The sequence below is a fragment of the Diprion similis genome, chromosome 1, assembly GCF_021155765.1.
Source record: "Diprion similis isolate iyDipSimi1 chromosome 1, iyDipSimi1.1, whole genome shotgun sequence".
Taxonomy (NCBI): Eukaryota; Metazoa; Arthropoda; class Insecta; order Hymenoptera; family Diprionidae; genus Diprion; species Diprion similis.
Genome location: NC_060105.1, coordinates 11,643,410 through 11,665,680, shown reverse-complemented (window position 1 = coordinate 11,665,680; position 22,271 = coordinate 11,643,410). Strand labels below are relative to the sequence as shown.

The 22,271-nt window shown below is 40.0% G+C and overlaps 1 protein-coding gene across 1 annotated transcript; it reads left to right on the top strand.

Annotated features, from left to right (window-relative positions):
* Window positions 1-7,173: 7,173 nt before the first annotated feature.
* On the top strand, window positions 7,174-8,834 carry LOC124410702. Its single transcript, XM_046889289.1, has 5 exons — window positions 7,174-7,329; window positions 7,367-7,440; window positions 7,549-7,788; window positions 7,842-7,930; window positions 8,385-8,834. Exons 3-5 carry the CDS (start codon window positions 7,551-7,553, stop codon window positions 8,793-8,795), a joined length of 738 nt encoding a protein of 245 aa, XP_046745245.1. The 5' UTR covers window positions 7,174-7,329; window positions 7,367-7,440; window positions 7,549-7,550; the 3' UTR covers window positions 8,796-8,834.
* Window positions 8,835-22,271: the final 13,437 nt, after the last annotated feature.

Genomic DNA, 22,271 nt, shown 5'->3' with positions numbered 1-22,271 from the left:
TTTAGTACGTGACAGCTGTCCATCAAAAATGGAGTAGGTTTAATACAATCTGGTTAAACAATGTAGGTAAGTAATCTCTTTTTTCTTCAACGCCCTGCAAATTTCTCAATTTTATGCAACCGAAGAGTTGTGTAATGAACATAACACGTCAGTGGCTATTTTCTCATGGCCACTATCATAAGATCATCCATAGCTTATACAAGCTATGTGTAATTAGCCCGCTTTCACGCTAGAACTCGGGTTATTGCAGCAATCACCTTTCCAGTTAATGCTGCTAATTTAAGGCTCGTCGGAAATTGACTACTTTTCCCATTTGTAACACAGTAGACTGTTATTCTTGCTTTGTAAACGTAGATTTTATCCATTCTCACTTCGAAACTGTCTCCATAACGCCATTAAACACTGTATTTTTCATTTCTAGTACCAAACACAACCTGCTTTCGCAAATTGACCGTGAACAACATAGACCAAGATTGAAATACACAGGTACGGTCTATTAGAAGTACCCGGTTCGTCACTTACGACAGTGTCAATTATACTGGTAGTCATGTTTCCTATTCATCTACTCCATGCACCAAAGAAAGCCGTAGTATGGAAAATATAGCATTTCGATTGTGCACATAGTCTAACGTTATTTTACTGCACTGTTTGGACATGGAGCACTTTACGCACACTCCACAGAGTTTGAAAATCAAACTTTTCAAATAGTTGTTGGAAAAAAATATTCAACATATTTCCTAGATTTTTTTATTTTTTTTTGCTTCAATGGTCACCACCTTCTTTCACGTAGAGGCACTTTAGGAGGGAAACTCAACATGTTCATGTGGAGGCCAAAATGAAGCCATTTCAGCAATAAAAACTTTGCCCCAATTCATTGTCAAATTACCCTTGTATTTCAGCTTTGATGACTGGGATACAGTTGGTTCTGCTGAGATAGCATTCCAGAATACCACGCGACACCTACATTGCGTTTCATTCAATTCGGTATCTGATTGCATACATGAGATTCACCGCGTACTGAGTAGGTACTGACAATGAGAAAAGAATGGACTCAATTATCGACCCCACCCTATCAAACATGAATAACTGGGACACGAATTGAAGTTAAAATGGAACAGCAATACTGCATGGTATGTATCACAAAATATGCTATATACTAAATGAGATCATAGTATTGGAAAATGTTTGGCCCTCTTTTTCAAGATATTTGAATATCACTGCAGCAGAATCGTTTTTTTCGAGTGTAAATGAGACATAGACATTATATGTTCAGCGATCCCTTCCATCTTTCTTGTTAGTCATATTTTTAGTAGTTTAGTGAAGAAGAGATTTCATCTATAATTTCCCTATAGCTTCAAAACAGCTGCAGAAAATATTTCCACATCTTAATTACCACGTAACAATCAAAGCTTCCTTATGAAAAATGAATTGGACAAAACTTGAAAGGGTTCAAAGATTTTTTCTATCGGTTGGGCTTGAGTTTTCAGTCAGCAGGAATCGGACATTCTGGAGACAAAAGTCCAGAGCAATTGTAACCTGGAACATCCGGGAATCAAGTGAAATAATACAACTCACTGTCGGTATAAACCTATACTACTACCTATGGTTAATTTGCAATACATCCGAGAAGGAAAATACTCCTGCAACAGATGTGTTGAACGGAAACCAAGATTGGAACTTCATTCAATGGACTAATAGAAGAATCATTTCGTTGAATATTGACAGGGGTTTGCTATTGCTTCAGTGAGGTAGTTGGAACGGGTCAGATTAGTACTAAAAATAGGTTCATCTCGATCCAATTATTCAGGAAACAATAGGTCAGCAGTGCTGTATGTAAAGTCCCGAAGCTTCAGGTTCAATTTAATCCTATGGAATTGAATTCTGGCCAGAGACAGTTGAAAACGTTAATTCAATAACCACTGAATCGGAGCCAATGGAGAATCGATACACAGTCGATGGAGCATTGAATACAGATAAAACGTTTGCACTCTCGACGAAATATACTGACAATGAGAGGATTCCTGGAAGATTAACGATGTGAATGACACTCGCCGGAAGATAGGTAACCGAAGTTATAAATGGGATATTTACTGCGTGTAGATGTCAGTTTGGTTATCTATCGGCCGGTAAGATAATAAGATATTTGTTAAGCTTGTAAGCAGCGGAGTGATACCCAATGCTTTAGTATAGGACACTTATTCGACAACCCATTACAAAAAATGACCACCTGAATCGAGCTGGGTAACGAAGTAACCAAAGGTTAGTAGAACTCTGGAGTTTTTCTCCCACGTTTGTTGGTAACACAATTTTATCGCAGCGCATTTTCGAGATAGAAAAGAAAAGAAATTTTCATCGTTTGTTATTATTATAATCAATGCTACCACTCTTACTAGACAATTTCTTGTTTTGTTGCTTAAATAAGAAAGTCGAAGGGGAAACTTGTGTCATCCCGCGCTGCTTCTAGGAATCCACCCGGTAATAGTTACTCTCTCCTCAAACCAGTGCAATTCTTAATTCCCTGAACGTTTTGAACTTCCGAGGAAAACGTATCATCTTTTGCAAAAAAATCATTGCAAAATCGAATGGGGAAAATGACGAAAGCTACAGAATTCAAGTTCGTATCGTTAACGTCGTGAATCGTCGAAGATAAGAGTTGATGTTTTGGAACTAGGATCAGCTAGGCAGCGACAAGTGTTAAAATTGCGAAAATAGCTTTTTTCAATACTACTATTATTATGTCAAGCTCCGGAAATTTATCCGTGTTCTCATTCTTCTACCCAGTGTGTAATTTTTTCAAAATAAATGCTTTACGTCCCCTTTTCGGTTAATTGGCAAACAACCGTTGGGAACTCGTTTCGCTTCGTAATGAACGAATTCTTTATATTCAAAAAATCTAAGGAAACTTGAATACAGATATATACAGAATATATTAGGACATCCAATTGTGTGCCTATATTGGCAACAAAAATTGATCCTACACTCTTAAGAGGATTTCGGACCTGCGTTCAATACGGCAAATCGTTCTTTACAATTCTTTTGTTTTCCAAGAAAATCTCTTCAAACTTTGCCGAAATCAACCCCCAACTTTGAAAGATAACTTTGTACTTTTTAATTGATTGTTTACCCTAAACTTCTGGTTTAACCTTCAAATTCAGGATTGACCCTTACAGAAAAGCATCCAAATTTACCCCTGAATTTACACCAAAATTAATCTCCAACTTAAAGGGGTAAATTTGTATTCCTGAACTGAAAGTTTGCCTCAAAATTCAACTATAAGAACCTAATCTAACTCTAAGAATGTAGTTAAATTTGAGGTTAATGATCATGGAGGATTAATGAAGGAAAATATTCGTCGATTTTAATCATGATAAAAGTTTTATTAGAAACAATGTGTGGCATTTCGACCGGGCCCAGCTGATCATCGTCAGACTACTGTTGACACAAAAAATAGAAAAATATTTGACAGGACATTTGATTTTCTAAATGTACTGTGTTATAGTTAATTTCTTTTATGAGATTTTAGTGCACCCAGCAAACAAGTTGATGTTGCAATTCCCAAAAAATGTATAATTGATTGTTAACCGCATAAAGTTAACTGATAATTCTACCGCATTTTCTTATAATGCATCAATATTTCAACGTCACTGTGCCAGTACTTATTTAGCAATAAATGCCTAGTAACTACAACAAAATTACATTACTCTTAGTGCATGTTAACTAGAAAGAAATTTTTGCAAATCCAACACTATAATTTATAGTGTATTGGCCGAGGATTTGTGTGAAATTTATTACAAAACCTGTCAAGGGAAGAATAATTTCATAACCATATACCTTTCGGGCCCTTTCCTGCCCTTTCGGATAGTTGCGCGATAATGTGTTAACAATATGCAAAATAAGTTAGCAAAAAATATATCTATATAGCTAAAAAATGTTCTTTCCTAGCATGGTTTCCCAAAAATGAATACGCTGTAGATGTTCACCTACGTATAACTCGATGACTGTCAAATCTTGAGACGAGATCCTCATAAACCCACAGAATTCCTCGGAGACCAGACGTCTTGCGATTATCGCTTAGCAGCGTTCGCGTCAGGGGTGTAAATATCATGATTTCTCAAGGGTAGGTCCTGCGGCCTTTGGGTTCCAATTACCCCGAGAAATAGAAAGGACTAAGTTTCTAGCCTAGATGTTTATTATAAGATAACAGCCTGGTGCGCCAGTGCCGAAGGTTTTTGCTCACGATTAGCTTATCGAGTCATCCGAACATTGCCCGATGGGCTGGGTCGGGCTCGAAAATAAGTTCCTTCCTCAATCGATCAGACCTGCTCTCGGGCCCGAGTATATGCAAACAGGTGCTGAGGGTGGTCCAGGGGATCAGGACGGGCAGCGCGGGGGTTCATTGAAGTCCTTTACTGCCCTCGCATTTCTAGTTTACACATACATGATGCATATACCTTTTACGTTTACCCATGATAATAACCCAGCCATACAAAAAAGTGTCTTTTCCGGTGGACCACGTCACCATACCTGTGTGTGTTGGACATGCTGAATCTGAATCCAGTGTCAGAATTGCTTCAGCACCCTAAGAACAAGACATTTTGTTTGTGTGACAGTGTAATGTATCTACCTATTTACGTAATACATCTAAGCTGTAAGTATCTCGCAGACCGACTATTTGTGCATTATTTCTATTTGCGAATACTTCGTTAAAGATTTTTCAAAACAATTGAAAGAAGACGGAAATTGAAGCGGACTACTATAAATTCAACATGCGAGCACATTTCACTACAAAATGAACTAAATTGTCTCAGTACCCCATCTCACAGTCAAATCGTATGAGATCTGTTAATCAGGTTGTTGAATGTAAACAGCTACTGGAAACGGTGGTCATAAGTCAAGAACCCTTAAAATAAACGATAACATTATCGTTCCCTAATTTTTTTCAGAAAATAAATGTAAGTCATATTGTTTCTATTATACTACACATATACCTACAATAATACAATATTAACTGTCCACCGAATCTGATTATTCCGTACATATCGGTTTTTAGATATTGTGAGATTTGGCAAACCTTCAATATTTCGGTGTCTACCAATATTACAGTATTATGATATCTACCGGAATCTTGATATTTCGGTAATTATCAATACAATTCTAGGAAGAAGATACTGAAAAAAAGTGGTATGCTGAAAGACGCGCACCCCTATTTATTACCTTCATGTTTCAGTCGCTTGTCTATGTAGATTCATGTAATAAAATAAATAAGGGATGGCAACGATCGTTCTTTACCAGTAACAAGAACTCAATAAATCAGTTGACAATCTTTATATCACATAATCTTCTTTTACAATATAAATCACGATTTGCTACACATTATTTTGAATAATCTTACACATTTGAATAGATCGCGAACTACTGTAAACACAGTAACGTCGAATTAAGTCTCGTCGGGTGGATGGCTGAGATTATGATTATAGTACTGCGCATGCGTGATTAGAGAGAGAAGGAAGATCAGTTGTTACGAGCGCCTAACCTTCCCCACTTTGACCTTATACCTTCATGGGAAGGATCAGTTTTACTTCCTGCGCGCGTCAAGCTGACTCTCAACCGACCCGAGAAAAAGAGATGCCTGGCGCAGGTGGGTTAACTTCTAACTTTACTGTCTCATAGCATTATGGTACCTCAGGTGCGTTCCGAAATTAACTCCCAGTGCTGTTAACCATCTTTCATTTCTGTTGCGCTGCTAAGTTCAGCTGCTAAGTCAGCTAGCTTTGAAATGCACCCTTTATTGGTAATGGAGTCAGCCGCAGCGCTGCCACAACCGGACGGCCGCAAACATTTTTTGCAAAACAGCATTTGAAATTTGCATTGTTGGGTTTTATTATGCTTACGAAGATTAAGCCTGTTTCTCGACCGGCCGCGGGGGCGCTGCGAGCTGACTCCATTGCCAACGTAATCGACTAGGGAAAAAATGAGATGTTACAGAATTTGTGTCCACATGTGTACAGTAAAATTTATAATTATCTTAACCTTACGACTAACTTGTTTCCGATCGAAACAAAATGCGGGTTCAATTCTATAATAGTTATGTGATAATGACTGGCGATGTAGCTGACGTTAAAAAATGGGATGCGTGATCACAAATTTCGTACAGAATCGAAGTCCATTTTATTTCGGATCAAAAACTAGTTGTGTGTCAAGGTGTGGCATAAATACATAAACTTATTTTGTCGTTCATCGACGCGCATTGTCTCATCATACATATACTTGTTCTTGTTTAGTTTTACCTACTTCGAGTTGAATATACACGCGCATTGGTTCTAATTTCTGGGTCTAATCGAGACTGACAGAAATTTCCATTTAATACTATATATCAAAACTGTTCCTTATACTTTTGAAACTGTTCCCACGATATTTGTGAAAATCGCCTTAAATCAGCAGAAAATTAGCATTTAAAACGCGGCAATTCCAACCGACAGTGAAGTCATTCAATCGACTGATATAGATTTTTTCAAATTTAATTACAACTGTATTGGGTGAATCTAGGGTATTTTTAGGGAGATACGAAGTCAATCTAGGTCTACACGCATGCACTGAAATATAGTAATCCTGTAACGCGCGCTGTGTGCAAAAGATTTAATTGTCGCCAGTCTATCCCCAGTATCACACACATCACCACGCGAAAGTTAAACAAAGATAGAAACATGCTCCCCATTAGTGAAAGAGAGATAGAGTCCTCCGAACTCTGTCTCTTTCGTTGCCAATTAACACCGAGTATCTGAGAAAGACAAAATCCTCGAAATATTCTATCTTTCTCGGCGAAACTCACGCGCGTAACAGCGATATTGCTTCGTGGTATTATTATATTTCAGTGCACACATGTCGACTATCTCATCACAACATATTACTCTTTGGTATTACTAGGAGTGCGTTCCGATATTAACTCCCGGTGCTGCCAACAATCTTTTATCTCTTTCGCGTTATTGAGTTTCGATTCGTTCTGCCTCTGTCCTAGGGAGTTTTTAACGTTGCCAGCTACTTTGTCACGCATGCCACTCTCTGATCACAACATATTACTTAGGTGTACTAACCGTACTAACCAAACTACAGTTATATCTATCAGAATTCCAGATATAAGATAGTTTGGTGCATACGTAGTACAACAGGTTGTGATCTCCCTGGTTTCAACTGTTATCGAATGCCCAAACGGAATTAACACACTGTGTACCCTTTTTGTATACGCATGAAGCATGAGGCAGGTTGAATCTGGCAGTATGAGGATGCAGATAATATGTGGACGGTGATCCGAGGCACGGCAAACTGCCTTGGGTTGTACGCCAAAACTGCGTTGGGAGTAGGAAATTAGGAATGCAGCGTGGATGTGATCCAGCGCGAATTTTAGAACCATTGGACGTCTTCAGCCACACGCATTGAATATCAGTGAGGGAAAAATTTGAAAAAAATCAAGTCGACTTACTCGTCTAAAGATAATTTAAAGTTATTGTGATATTCATACAGGTAAATGTCATTAGCTGATCTGCATTGCAGCAATGAATTGGACCCAGGAAATATGCTTACAAGTAATAAATGAGTATCGTAAAAGAAAAGTTCTGTGGAACCTGCGTGATCCGCTTTATTATAACAAAATGATGAAGGAAGATGCTTGGACAGAAATTGCTGTTAAATTTGGCAGGAGTACTGAAGAATTGAAAAAAAAGATAGAGAGTCTCAAAAGCACGTACAGGCGTGAAAAGACGCGAGCAAGAAAACGTTGTAGAACAGGAAAAGGTAACAAGAAGTTTTTCCAAGTTACATTTATTTGAAAGTCTTCAATGTTGTAGGGCGAAGTGATATTCATCGACCGCAATGGTTCGCTTACACGAGTCTACAATTTCTGGACAATAAAAATATACCCTATAAGACTCTAAATGTAAGTGTTTAAAATGAATAACAACCTCATTCAATTTCAAATATTGTTTGGCTAAAGATGTATAGAATAAACGTTTATCCAAGCATATTTGGTTTTGCCAAAATACCATAACAGTATGACTACAGTATCTTGTCAATTCCTCTCGTATCTCTCGTATTGTAATCAGCATTCGCTCCGGACATTAAGACAGTATTGAACTGGAACATTCAATTATGAAAATCATTTCCACTGAGCACCGCTGTTCATTGATAGTTTGAGAAATTCATAGTATTCTTAAAACTTCCATTCCATTTTCTGGATTAGATTGCATTTGAACATGTTGAAATAGATATTCAAACACCTGACAAGTTTGAAGAACTATGAAAAAGTTTTGCAAATCATATAGACTAACTCCAACAAAATGCATAAATAATAGGCTGACAATTAATTATTTTTATTCTTGATGTGTTTCTAGAATTTGCAAAACGTGCGTGATGGAATACCAACAGAGCATTTTGACAACGAAAGTCTCCATAACAGCAGCAACACAGGAAACCAGTTCAAAAGTGAAGAGATCATAGAAGAAGCTGGAAATTTTCGGACATCAGATGCAGAAGAAGGATCAAACGACACTGAAAAACCAGAGCTCAGTACTCTGAGAACCCGAGTACTAAAAAGAAATAACGTCGACCCAGACCAAAGAAATACAGAGGTGTTGGGTTACCTGCGACAAGTACCTGCAGGATCTGAGCAGCCGAAAGACGAATGCAGTCTCTTTGGTGACTATATTGCGGCGAAACTACGCAAATTCGATGATCGATCCCGTGCTATTGCGGAGCACAGAATTAGTAACACCTTATTCGAATTAGAGATGAATGTGAGTTAGCGTATTGAAACTTAAATAAATTATTCTTATATATTCTTACAATATACGTTTATACATATCAACCTTACATGGTACAGTCTGACCTATCAATAAGGACGCCAAAGCCCCTGAGGGAAAGAGTGTTTTCTCACATTCCAAAACCCCCACCATGCGTGTGCTCCTCACTCACAAACTGTCTCTGTCTCTCGCTTTCTTTTCTTGTGGACTGGGCGCACTTATTAAGAGGTTCGCACATGAATAATTGCAGCTTTGAGGTTGAATCAGTGTGGGACACATGTGCGATCGAGAAACTAGGGAAGCGTTCTTCGTGACGGGTCGGACTGTAACTACCCTTTTGTCATTTAGTAAGTACAAAAAATCCATACAATGACTATAAAATACGATATAAATACTTTTAGTTCTGACATTCATAGTTCTGCGTTATCCACTCCGGTAATTTGAAACAGCAGCTCAGCTGTGTCCAATCACTAAGGACTACATCGCTTCTGCTTCTACCTCTAAATCTCATTGTATCAATTCCATATAATCAGTATTTGTTGTTTATTTTTATTTACCTCAATGTAATCGATTGAAAAATTAGTTATTGCTTTCGACACTCTTGCAACTGTTCCAAGAACAATTTTTTTCAATACTTTGAAATGTATTGTAAAGTAAAGGAATCGTTAGTAGCAGGATCTTTCAAAAGCGGGGTGTGTTTTTCAAATGATATTTTATATGATACTAAAATCTTGTGCCAACATCTTAGTCAAGTTTGTAAATCTAACTGCGTCTCCTGGCTGCAGCAACTAATTTAGCAACACGGTGTTGTTGCGTTTTTTAACCGATTTCTTTTTAATATGAAACTACGTTGCCCAACAGCACCGTCGACTTATTTTTTTCTCTATTCTTAATGAACTTGCTAAAACAATAAAACTCGCACAATCATTCCGTATCACCACGAACTTATGAACGGAGCCATGTTGGCAACCCTGATGATGGCGCATATCGTACCAGGGACATCATTTTATCGTATTTCAGCTAAAATTGTCGTATTCTGGGAACATATTAAAATATGTCATTGATGATGCACAGAATGTTTTACATGTTATTATCGTAACCGTATATTGCTTAAATTACTCGATGTATTTTTCGTTCTATCATAACCTCTCGTGTCGATCATCCGCGTGGCGCGAAAACTTTCATATTCAAAATGTTTTCAAAAATCATTTTTCACTCTACGTTAACCTCTCCTGTCGATTACCCGCGTGGCGCGAAAACTTACATATTCAAAATGTTTTCAAAAATCATAGTAGATCCAGTTTCAATAATTCGGTTGTTTATTACCACGAATCATAATCAAATAAATAAACATATATATCGTAGATTATCACCTACTGTTTTTTTTTTAATACAGTTTCTTCTTTTGCAATAAGAAATCTACATTCATCATGCACGAAGGTTATCAATCATACGAGTGAGTAAAAATTCTTACGTTACAAAATAATAATTTCCTTCGATTATTATAAATAGAAAGACCTCGAGAAAAACAGTCTTCGGATGTAGGGCAGTGAAGGGGTCGCTATGGTGGGGTTGTTCGCGTATACATTTACACACCTACGAGTGATTTTCATTCCCCAAATTCGTACGATTTAGACTAATTCATAACTTGACTATTCTTGTTGTGATATTGTTATGGGTCAAATAGTGCTCAGTGTTAAGTATACAAAATCCTTGTATCCTCGAAACGTAATTCCACTCGGCTTTGGCGGCAGCCCCATTTATCGTTTACTAACATTCTATTCTAGCTTCAGTCACATTTGTGTTTCGTCACAACTATTTCAACTACAACAATCCTATCAAAGGATTGCCATTGCCATTGCAACCACTGCCATTCAATAAATGCTTGGAATGTTTTCCAACCCCATTAATTCACTCAAATTCTTACGAGTATGCTGATGTTACGCGTGAATTTACGGTATTGAATACCGCTCAAATTCAGGGTGAAATATTAAAGATATAGTCCGAGATATATGACTACGTTAGCAAAGCACATTCGACTGAGCATCGTAAAAGTTAAGCTTGAAATTCGATGAGTATTTGTAGATACCTATATTGATTGCTCACGAGAGATGTGGCGCGTGATAATCGGCATCAAAGGATTTCGCCCTTCCAATCCAATACCCTAACGGACCTGAGCGAAGAAAATGCTGGAGGTTTATAAAATTGTCGTCTGTTCTGCTTTGTAGTTTACGATGTGAACTGCACATGCGCAATGACACACTCTACGTATACGTAGGTATAGGTATGTACAGTAAAATGCAATGAGTCAAAAACATCTGAAACGTAAAAGAAAAAGTAAAAGAAAAATTCCAATCACATTATATCTATCACATTCAATCGTTATCATTATCACATTCATTCTAGACAGTGATGTATTATTCTTCTTTGATATCCAACACGAAAGTTTGAAAAAATAATAGGAAGTCAATTTTTATCTGACACACGGTATGTAGTGACACTGCACTCTGTGAAAAACTAGAGCTATTATTATCTCCGAAGTGGGATTATTACAAGGCATATCTGCTGTGTCTGAGCATAAGCACTAAGTTTTTTCATATTTTCGAATAAAAGATAAGCCTTTTTTAATTGTGGCCATTGTCAAATTCTTGCTACGCAGCAATTTTCTGTCAGTTCTCCAGGTTACCCGATGAGGGTTGTACTAAGACCGCGACGAAAGATTTTCGATTTCTTTGATTAAAATAAAGTTATGTCAGATTGTATCACTTTAATATTTAATTCTTAGCACATGAATACGCCCTCAACAACTGATTTGAAGTGTTTGCGTGAGCAGTGATTTTAATACAGAAAACATTGCATTATTGCCATGAATATAATTTTCATCGTCATTACAGTTATTTGATTCAAAGCTAATAGTATTATCATCGCTTGTGCAATTTCGCAAAAGACACAAGGGTGCAAGAAAAGAGTATAAATAATTGGTTAGGAAACGAAATCGGATTGATATGCGACTTAAATTTATAAAAATAGAAAGATAGTTTACTGGTTACGAATAACACATCTGTGCAAGTGGTTTTATTATACCTAATATATATAAAACATTTTCATACGTAGGTGTTTAAAAAAATAGCGTGTGTCACACGTATGATTGATATTTGACCCCTGTGATTACAGAAGTGCTTGCCTTAGATCATCGTGCGTTCATGCCATGATCATGCCTTAGAGTATATGGGGCATTCCACCCCAATTCGAACTGGGCTTTACCTCTCAGATTTGGCGCGCGATTCTTTCTATAATTGTTCACACTTTGCAAGGTACTCGGGTTTTTTTCTACTCATTTTGAATTTTCTTCAATTTTTAGAAACGATTTTACCGTCCGACCAAAATTAAAAACTTGTAAAAATTCTGAAAAATCGTGTGTTAGGTATCAAAATTTTTAAGCTCGGACCCGAACTGGGCCGATTTTCCCTTCTTACTGTTCTCAAGCTTTTTCCGAAAAAAACGTTGAAGAAATTAGAAGCGGAAGTTATTTTAGTATGGATGGTTGCTAAAACATTTTTATATGTCACATTGGATTTTTTTTAAACAATTTCAAGAGTCAGATGAAATGAGTTAACCATACTTTTTATTTGGATCAAACATTTTTCGTTTCAGACTCGATGTGTGTGACTCTTTGTTCACTGATCGGACCATGCGGAATGTGAAATTTAGATCTAGAACTGCAAACGACCAGGAGTTAAAGAAATACAAAAAAGGTAATGTCAAAATTGATTTTTTATTTATTTCAATACAGGTCACATAAAATAGAGAAGGTTGCATAAAATAGAGAAAATATAATATCATACATTATACATTGTATCCTGCAGATGCGTGATGCACCTGTACAGGCCGAAACTTGAGATGTATTTTGGAACTGCAATCCTGAATGTATTAACTATTTGATATAGTATCGTCCATATTCTACTTAAAGCTACGTAGGTATACTGTATTTTCACATACATAAATCAAATTTCTTGAGTAATGTTGAATGAAATTCTTACAGTTCTCTTGGTCTTTCACTGTGGTTCTACCCTACAGTTTGTTAAAATACTACACTCTAACAACCGAAAATCTGTACTATGATTAGGGGATATTGAATAAACTGAAACTTTGATTTATGAATCTGTGATTTTCCTTTCCCATCTTTTCCAAAATCCGTCGGAAATTCATTGTGTTTCGGACCTCACTTTAGCTTTGTTCTTTGTCGGTTTAACATTGCTTGTGCTGCGATTTTTGGATACGGATCAGACCCACAATAATGCTAAATAGGTATGAAAAACAGCAGGAAACCGTCAGCTGAAAGAAGTGTTAGAAATTCTCCAGTTTTTCGGTTGTAACTGTTGATCTGTTAAGCGCAGTGTATTCGCGGTACACGCCCAACCGATTCTTCGCGAAATTGCGTCATTGAAGTGCATAAAAGGAGCGGTTCCAGGATATTTTCAGAGTCGTCAAGATTTTTACCTAATAGCCAGAGGGGTAAGCCTTAATTTTTGTCGAGTGGAGAATCTTTTTTCTCGAAATCAATTTGTGGGACCCTGTGAAGACTAATGAGACCGCCAGCAACTCAAAAAACACATCAGAAAGAGCGTAGGATCAGAAGCAGAAGAATGACGGTGGGAATTTTTGGTTTTTGGGTTTAACATTTCTTTCGTTTCTCGCAGCGTATTAGGATTGCATTCAATCGATTTCTCTCGCATAATTACGTCAGAACAGTGCGTCAAGAAATTGTGCGAAGCATGTTCTTGAGTCGTCCATAATTTCGCCGTAAATCCAAAAGAGTAAGCCTTCATTTTTTTGTGGATACTATATCTTTTGTCGCATTGTGTGTAAATTTCGACGGCTTTGAGAAGTGCTGCCATTGCTTCGTTACGGCACTAGTCTGACGTAATTTCGCGAGAAAAAATCGATTGAGCGCAGTCCCAATACGCTGCGAGCAACGAATCTAAAGTTACAGCCAAAAATCGAAAAACGTATTTTCCCAATTTTTTTGCTGCTGGTCTTTGCGTCGTAATTTTTCTGCTGTTGGTCCTACCCTTTTTTTGGTGTGTTTTCTGACTTCCTGGGCGTCCAATTATTCTGAAAAGGGTCATACAAATCGATTCCGAAACGAAAAATTTTCGGCTCCAAAAATGACCAAAAAAGTAAGGTTAACCCCTTTGGATTTTTTGCGGAAATTTCGACAATTATGAGAAGTGCTGCAACAAATTCTTTCAGGCACTATTCCGACGTAATTTCGCGAGAGAAATCGATTGAGCGCAGTCCGAATGCGCTGCGAGCAACGGATCAAAAGTTACAGCCAAAAGACGAAAGACGTATTTTCTCAATTTTTCTGCTGCTGGTCTTTGCGTCGAAATTTCTCTGCTGTTGGTCATACGCTTTTTTTGTTGTGTTTTCTGAGTTCCTGGGCGTCCAATTATTCCAAAAAGGGTCATACGAATTTATTCCCAGACAAAAAGTTTTCGTTCCCGAAAATGACCAAAAAAATTATTACTGCCATTACTGTTAAAAGTTGTACTGCCAGTTATTACTATACCGTACACATGTAATATCCGTGGATCTAGAAAATGTAAGATATAATAATAATAATTGTAATAATGGTATATATATATATATGAATAGGTAACTGTATAATGTGTAAAGAAATACGTATTATAGTTAAATATAGTATGGTATATACGATGTATAATATTATATATAAACAACAAACATTATGACCTGGAGTTTGTGAAATGAGCTTTGGAGTACTGATAAGAATACACGAATTAAATATGTTGAATTAATCACAGAAATAAACTGAAATTTGATAATCATGAATAGTTGTTTCAATTACATACAAAATCCCTCACTCCGTCCCGTACAAGGTATGTCCTTGACTTGCAATAGATTTACTATTGCAAACATTGCTTACACGCCACTTCCAATTTAAGTTGAGCGAATCGGAGCAATTTCAGCGTAAAATTTCTCCTGGTATCAGGGATTGATTGACTGCTTGCGACGTTGATACTGTGTGCTTTAATGCATGCATGCTTGCTTGAGAAGGCGTGTGATCGCTTGCTCACATGCTACATCCACTTAGAATTAGGCAAATCGGAGAAATTTCAGCAGAAAATTACTCCCGGTATCAGGAGAACATCTGAGCCGAGGAGGTCTTCCAAAAACAGGGACTGATTGATTGACTGCTTGCGACGTTGATACTGTGTGCTTTGATGCATGCATGCTTGCTTGAGACGGCGTGTGATCGCTAGCTCACATGCTACATTCGCTTAGACTTAGGCAAATCGGGGAAATTTCAGCAGAAAATTACTCCTGGTATCAGGAGAACATCTGAGCCGAGGAGGTCTTCCAAAAACAGGGACTGATTGATTGACTGCTTGCGACGTTGATACTGTGTGCTTTGATGCATGCATGCTTGCTTGAGACGGCGTGTGATCGCTTGCTCACATGCTACATTCGCTTAGACTTAGGCAAATCGGAGAAATTTCAGCAGAAAATTACTCCTGGTATCAGGAGAACATCTGAGCCGAGGAGGTCTTCCAAAAACAGGGACTGATTGATTGACTGCTTGCGACGTTGATACTGTGTGCTTTGATGCATGCATGCTTGCTTGAGACGGCGCGTGATCGCTTGCTCACATGCTACATTCGCTTAGACTTAGGCAAATCGGAGAAATTTCAGCAGAAAATTACTCCTGGTATCAGGAGAACATCTGAGCCGAGGAGGTCTTCCAAAAACAGGGACTGATTGATTGACTGCTTGCGACGTTGATACTGTGTGCTTTGATGCATGCATGCTTGCTTGAGACGGCGTGTGATCGCTTGCTCACATGCTACATTCGCTTAGAATTAGGCAAATCGGAGAAATTTCAGCAGAAAATTACTCCTGGTATCAGGAGAACATCTGAGCCGAGGAGGTCTTCCAAAAACAGGGACTGATTGATTGACTGCTTGCGACGTTGATACTGTGAACTTTGATGCATGCCTGCTTGCTTGAGAAGGCGTGTGATCGCTTGCTTACATGCTACAGTCACTTAGAATTAGGCAAATCGGAGAAATTTCAGCAGAAAATTACTCCTAGTATCAGGAGAACATCTGAGCCGAGGAGGTCTTCCAAAAACAGGGACTGATTGATTGACTGCTTGCGACGTTGATACTGTGAGCTTTGATGCATGCCTGCTTGCTTGAGAAGGCGTGTGATCGCTTGCTTACATGCTACAGCCACTTAGAATTAGGCAAATCGGAGAAATTTCAGCAGAAAATTACTCCTGGTATCAGGAGAACATCTGAGCCGAGGAGGTCTTCCAAAAACAGGGACTGATTGATTGACTGCTTGCGACGTTGATACTGTGTGCTTTGATGCATGCATGCTTGCTTGAGACGGCGTGTGATCGCTTGCTCACATGCTACATTCGCTTAGAATTAGGCAAATCGGAGAAATTTCAGCAGAAAATTACTCCTGGTATCAGGAGAACATCTGAGCCGAGGAGGTCTTCCAAAAACAGGGACTGATTGATTGACTGCTTGCGACGTTAATACTGTGAACTTTGATGCATGCCTGCTTGCTTGAGAAGGCGTGTGATCGCTTGCTTACATGCTACAGTCACTTAGAATTAGGCAAATCGGAGAAATTTCAGCAGAAAATTACTCCTGGTATCAGGAGAACATCTGAGCCGAGGAGGTCTTCCAAAAACAGGGACTGATTGATTGACTGCTTGCGACGTTGATACTGTGAGCTTTGATGCATGCCTGCTTGCTTGAGAAGGCGTGTGATCGCTTGCTTACATGCTACAGCCACTTAGAATTAGGCAAATCGGAGAAATTTCAGCAGAAAATTACTCCTGGTATCAGGAGAACATCTGAGCCGAGGAGGTCTTCCAAATACAGGGACTGATTGATTGACTGCTTGCGACGTTGATACTGTGTGCTTTGATGCATGCATGCTTGCTTGAGACGGCGTGTGATCGCTTGCTCACATGCTACATTCGCTTAGACTTAGGCAAATCGGAGAAATTTCAGCAGAAAATTACTCCTGGTATCAGGAGAACATCTGAGCCGAGGAGGTCTTCCAAAAACAGGGACTGATTGATTGACTGCTTGCGACGTTGATACTGTGTGCTTTGATGCATGCATGCTTGCTTGAGACGGCGTGTGATCGCTTGCTCACATGCTACATTCGCTTAGAATTAGGCAAATCGGAGAAATTTTAGCAGAAAATTACTCCTGGTATCAGGAGAACATCTGAGCCGAGGAGGTCTTTCAAAAACAGGGACTGATTGATTGACTGCTTGCGACGTTGATACTGTGAGCTTTGATGCATGCCTGCTTGCTTGAGAAGGCGTGTGATCGCTTGCTTACATGCTACAGCCACTTAGAATTAGGCAAATCGGAGAAATTTCAGCAGAAAATTACTCCTGGTATCAGGAGAACATCTGAGCCGAGGAGGTCTTCCAAAAACAGGGACTGATTGATTGACTGCTTGCGACGTTGATACTGTGAGCTTAGATGCATGCCTGCTTGCTTGAGAAGGCGTGTGATCGCTTGCTTACATGCTACAGCCACTTAGAATTAGGCAAATCGGAGAAATTTCAGCAGAAAATTACTCCTGGTATCAGGAGAACATCTGAGCCGAGGAGGTCTTCCAAAAACAGGGACTGATTGATTGACTGCTTGCGACGTTGATACTGTGAGCTTTGATGCATGCCTGCTTGCTTGAGAAGGCGTGTGATCGCTTGCTCACATGCTACAGCCACTTAGAATTAGGCAAATCGGAGAAATTTCAGCAGAAAATTACTCCTGGTATCAGGAGAACATCTGAGCCGAGGAGGTCTTTCAAAAACAGGGACTGATTGATTGACTGCTTGCGACGTTGATACTGTGTGCTTTGATGCATGCATGCTTGCTTGAGACGGCGTGTGATCGCTTGCTCACATGCTACATTCGCTTAGACTTAGGCAAATCGGAGAAATTTCAGCAGAAAATTACTCCTGGTATCAGGAGAACATCTGAGCCGAGGAGGTCTTCCAAAAACAGGGACTGATTGATTGACTGCTTGCGACGTTGATACTGTGAACTTTGATGCATGCCTGCTTGCTTGAGAAGGCGTGTGATCGCTTGCTTACATGCTACAGCCACTTAGAATTAGGCAAATCGGAGAAATTTCAGCAGAAAATTACTCCTGGTATCAGGAGAACATCTGAGCCGAGGAGGTCTTCCAAAAACAGGGACTGATTGATTGACTGCTTGCGACGTTGATACTGTGAGCTTTGATGCATGCCTGCTTGCTTGAGAAGGCGTGTGATCGCTTGCTTACATGCTACAGCCACTTAGAATTAGGCAAATCGGAGAAATTTCAGCAGAAAATTACTCCTGGTATCAGGAGAACATCTGAGCCGAGGAGGTCTTCCAAAAACAGGGACTGATTGATTGACTGCTTGCGACGTTGATACTGTGTGCTTTGATGCATGCATGCTTGCTTGAGACGGCGTGTGATTGCTTGCTCACATGCTACATTCGCTTAGAATTAGGCAAATCGGAGAAATTTTAGCAGAAAATTACTCCTGGTATCAGGAGAACATCTGAGCCGAGGAGGTCTTCCAAAAACAGGGACTGATTGATTGACTGCTTGCGACGTTGATACTGTGAGCTTTGATGCATGCCTGCTTGCTTGAGAAGGCGTGTGATCGCTTGCTTACATGCTACAGCCACTTAGAATTAGGCAAATCGGAGAAATTTCAGCAGAAAATTACTCCTGGTATCAGGAGAACATCTGAGCCGAGGAGGTCTTCCAAAAACAGGGACTGATTGATTGACTGCTTGCGACGTTGATACTGTGTGCTTTGATGCATGCATGCTTGCTTGAGACGGCGTGTGATCGCTTGCTCACATGCTACATTCGCTTAGACTTAGGCAAATCGGAGAAATTTCAGCAGAAAATTACTCCTGGTATCAGGAGAACATCTGAGCCGAGGAGGTCTTCCAAAAACAGGGACTGATTGATTGACTGCTTGCGACGTTGATACTGTGTGCTTTGATGCATGCATGCTTGCTTAAGACGGCGTGTGATCGCTTGCTCACATGCTACATTCGCTTAGAATTAGGCAAATCGGAGAAATTTCAGCAGAAAATTACTCCTGGTATCAGGAGAACATCTGAGCCGAGGAGGTCTTCCAAAAACAGGGACTGATTGATTGACTGCTTGCGACGTTGATACTGTGAACTTTGATGCATGCCTGCTTGCTTGAGAAGGCGTGTGATCGCTTGCTTACATGCTACAGTCACTTAGAATTAGGCAAATCGGAGAAATTTCAGCAGAAAATTACTCCTGGTATCAGGAGAACATCTGAGCCGAGGAGGTCTTCCAAAAACAGGGACTGATTGATTGACTGCTTGCGACGTTGATACTGTGAGCTTTGATGCATGCCTGCTTGCTTGAGAAGGCGTGTGATCGCTTGCTCACATGCTACAGCCACTTAGAATTAGGCAAATCGGAGAAATTTCAGCAGAAAATTACTCCTGGTATCAGGAGAACATCTGAGCCGAGGAGGTCTTTCAAAAACAGGGACTGATTGATTGACTGCTTGCGACGTTGATACTGTGTGCTTTGATGCATGCATGCTTGCTTGAGACGGCGTGTGATCGCTTGCTCACATGCTACATTCGCTTAGACTTAGGCAAATCGGAGAAATTTCAGCAGAAAATTACTCCTGGTATCAGGAGAACATCTGAGCCGAGGAGGTCTTCCAAAAACAGGGACTGATTGATTGACTGCTTGCGACGTTGATACTGTGAACTTTGATGCATGCCTGCTTGCTTGAGAAGGCGTGTGATCGCTTGCTTACATGCTACAGCCACTTAGAATTAGGCAAATCGGAGAAATTTCAGCAGAAAATTACTCCTGGTATCAGGAGAACATCTGAGCCGAGGAGGTCTTCCAAAAACAGGGACTGATTGATTGACTGCTTGCGACGTTGATACTGTGAGCTTTGATGCATGCCTGCTTGCTTGAGAAGGCGTGTGATCGCTTGCTTACATGCTACAGCCACTTAGAATTAGGCAAATCGGAGAAATTTCAGCAGAAAATTACTCCTGGTATCAGGAGAACATCTGAGCCGAGGAGGTCTTCCAAAAACAGGGACTGATTGATTGACTGCTTGCGACGTTGATACTGTGTGCTTTGATGCATGCATGCTTGCTTGAGACGGCGTGTGATTGCTTGCTCACATGCTACATTCGCTTAGAATTAGGCAAATCGGAGAAATTTTAGCAGAAAATTACTCCTGGTATCAGGAGAACATCTGAGCCGAGGAGGTCTTCCAAAAACAGGGACTGATTGATTGACTGCTTGCGACGTTGATACTGTGAGCTTTGATGCATGCCTGCTTGCTTGAGAAGGCGTGTGATCGCTTGCTTACATGCTACAGCCACTTAGAATTAGGCAAATCGGAGAAATTTCAGCAGAAAATTACTCCTGGTATCAGGAGAACATCTGAGCCGAGGAGGTCTTCCAAAAACAGGGACTGATTGATTGACTGCTTGCGACGTTGATACTGTGTGCTTTGATGCATGCATGCTTGCTTGAGACGGCGTGTGATCGCTTGCTCACATGCTACATTCGCTTAGACTTAGGCAAATCGGAGAAATTTCAGCAGAAAATTACTCCTGGTATCAGGAGAACATCTGAGCCGAGGAGGTCTTCCAAAAACAGGGACTGATTGATTGACTGCTTGCGACGTTGATACTGTGTGCTTTGATGCATGCATGCTTGCTTAAGACGGCGTGTGATCGCTTGCTCACATGCTACATTCGCTTAGAATTAGGCAAATCGGAGAAATTTCAGCAGAAAATTACTCCTGGTATCAGGAGAACATCTGAGCCGAGGAGGTCTTCCAAAAACAGGGACTGATTGATTGACTGCTTGCGACGTTGATACTGTGAACTTTGATGCATGCCTGCTTGCTTGAGAAGGCGTGTGATCGCTTGCTTACATGCTACAGTCACTTAGAATTAGGCAAATCGGAGAAATTTCAGCAGAAAATTACTCCTGGTATCAGGAGAACATCTGAGCCGAGGAGGTCTTCCAAAAACAGGGACTGATTGATTGACTGCTTGCGACGTTGATACTGTGTGCTTTGATGCATGCATGCTTGCTTGAGACGGCGTGTGATCGCTTGCTCACATGCTACATTCGCTTAGAATTAGGCAAATTGGAGAAATTTCAGCAGAAAATTACTCCTGGTATCAGGAGAACATCTGAGCCGAGGAGGTCTTCCAAAAACAGGGACTGATTGATTGACTGCTTGCGACGTTGATACTGTGTGCTTTGATGCATGCATGCTTGCTTGAGACGGCGTGTGATCGCTTGCTCACATGCTACATTCGCTTAGAATTAGGCAAATCGGAGAAATTTCAGCAGAAAATTACTCCTGGTATCAGGAGAACATCTGAGCCGAGGAGGTCTTCCAAAAACAGGGACTGATTGATTGACTGCTTGCGACGTTGATACTGTGAGCTTTGATGCATGCCTGCTTGCTTGAGAAGGCGTGTGATCGCTTGCTTACATGCTACAGCCACTTAGAATTAGGCAAATCGGAGAAATTTCAGCAGAAAATTACTCCTGGTATCAGGAGAACATCTGAGCCGAGGAGGTCTTCCAAAAACAGGGACTGATTGATTGACTGCTTGCGACGTTGATACTGTGAGCTTTGATGCATGCCTGCTTGCTTGAGAAGGCGTGTGATCGCTTGCTTACATGCTACAGCCACTTAGAATTAGGCAAATCGGAGAAATTCCAGCAGAAAATTACTCCTGGTATCAGGAGAACATCTGAGCCGAGGAGGTCTTCCAAAAACAGGGACTGATTGATTGACAGCTTGCGACGTTGATACTGTGAGCTTTGATGCATGCCTGCTTGCTTGAGAAGGCGTGTGATCGCTTGCTTACATGCTACAGCCACTTAGAATCAATTGAATCGGAGAAATTTCAGTCGAAAATTGCTCCTGGTATCAGGAGAACATCCGAGCCGAGAAGGTCTTCCAAACACGGGTATGGATGCTTATAATTAGGTACTCTTACGTGACGTAGGATTGGTTGCCTATAATTAGGCACTCTGAGGTTACGTACGAATGGTTGCCTATAATTAGGCACTTTAATGTTATGTAAGATTGGTTGTCTATAATTAGGCACCCCGAGGTTACGTAAGATTGGTTGCCTATAATTAGGCACTTTGATGTTATGTAAGATTGGTTGTCTATAATTAGGCACTCTCACGTGACGTAAGATTGGTTGCCCATAATTAGGCACTCTGAGGTCGCGTAAAATTGGTTGCCTCTAATTAGGCGGCTTGAAAATGAACCGAAACGGCCCTCGTCGATTAGTCTATTATCACTCTATTACTTAGACACAATTTTGTGGAAATTTCTGATGACATGCAGTGGGGACAGGTGAG

Excerpts from the sequence above, each read along its gene's own strand:
- LOC124410702 (XM_046889289.1), top strand. The coding sequence starts at position 7,551 with ATGAATTGGACCCAGGAAATATGCTTACAAGTAATAAATGAGTATCGT. Across the intron at positions 7,789-7,841 it reads ACGTTGTAGAACAGGAAAAG|GGCGAAGTGATATTCATCGA; the intron begins GTAACAAGAAGT and ends TCAATGTTGTAG. Across the intron at positions 7,931-8,384 it reads TACCCTATAAGACTCTAAAT|AATTTGCAAAACGTGCGTGA; the intron begins GTAAGTGTTTAA and ends ATGTGTTTCTAG.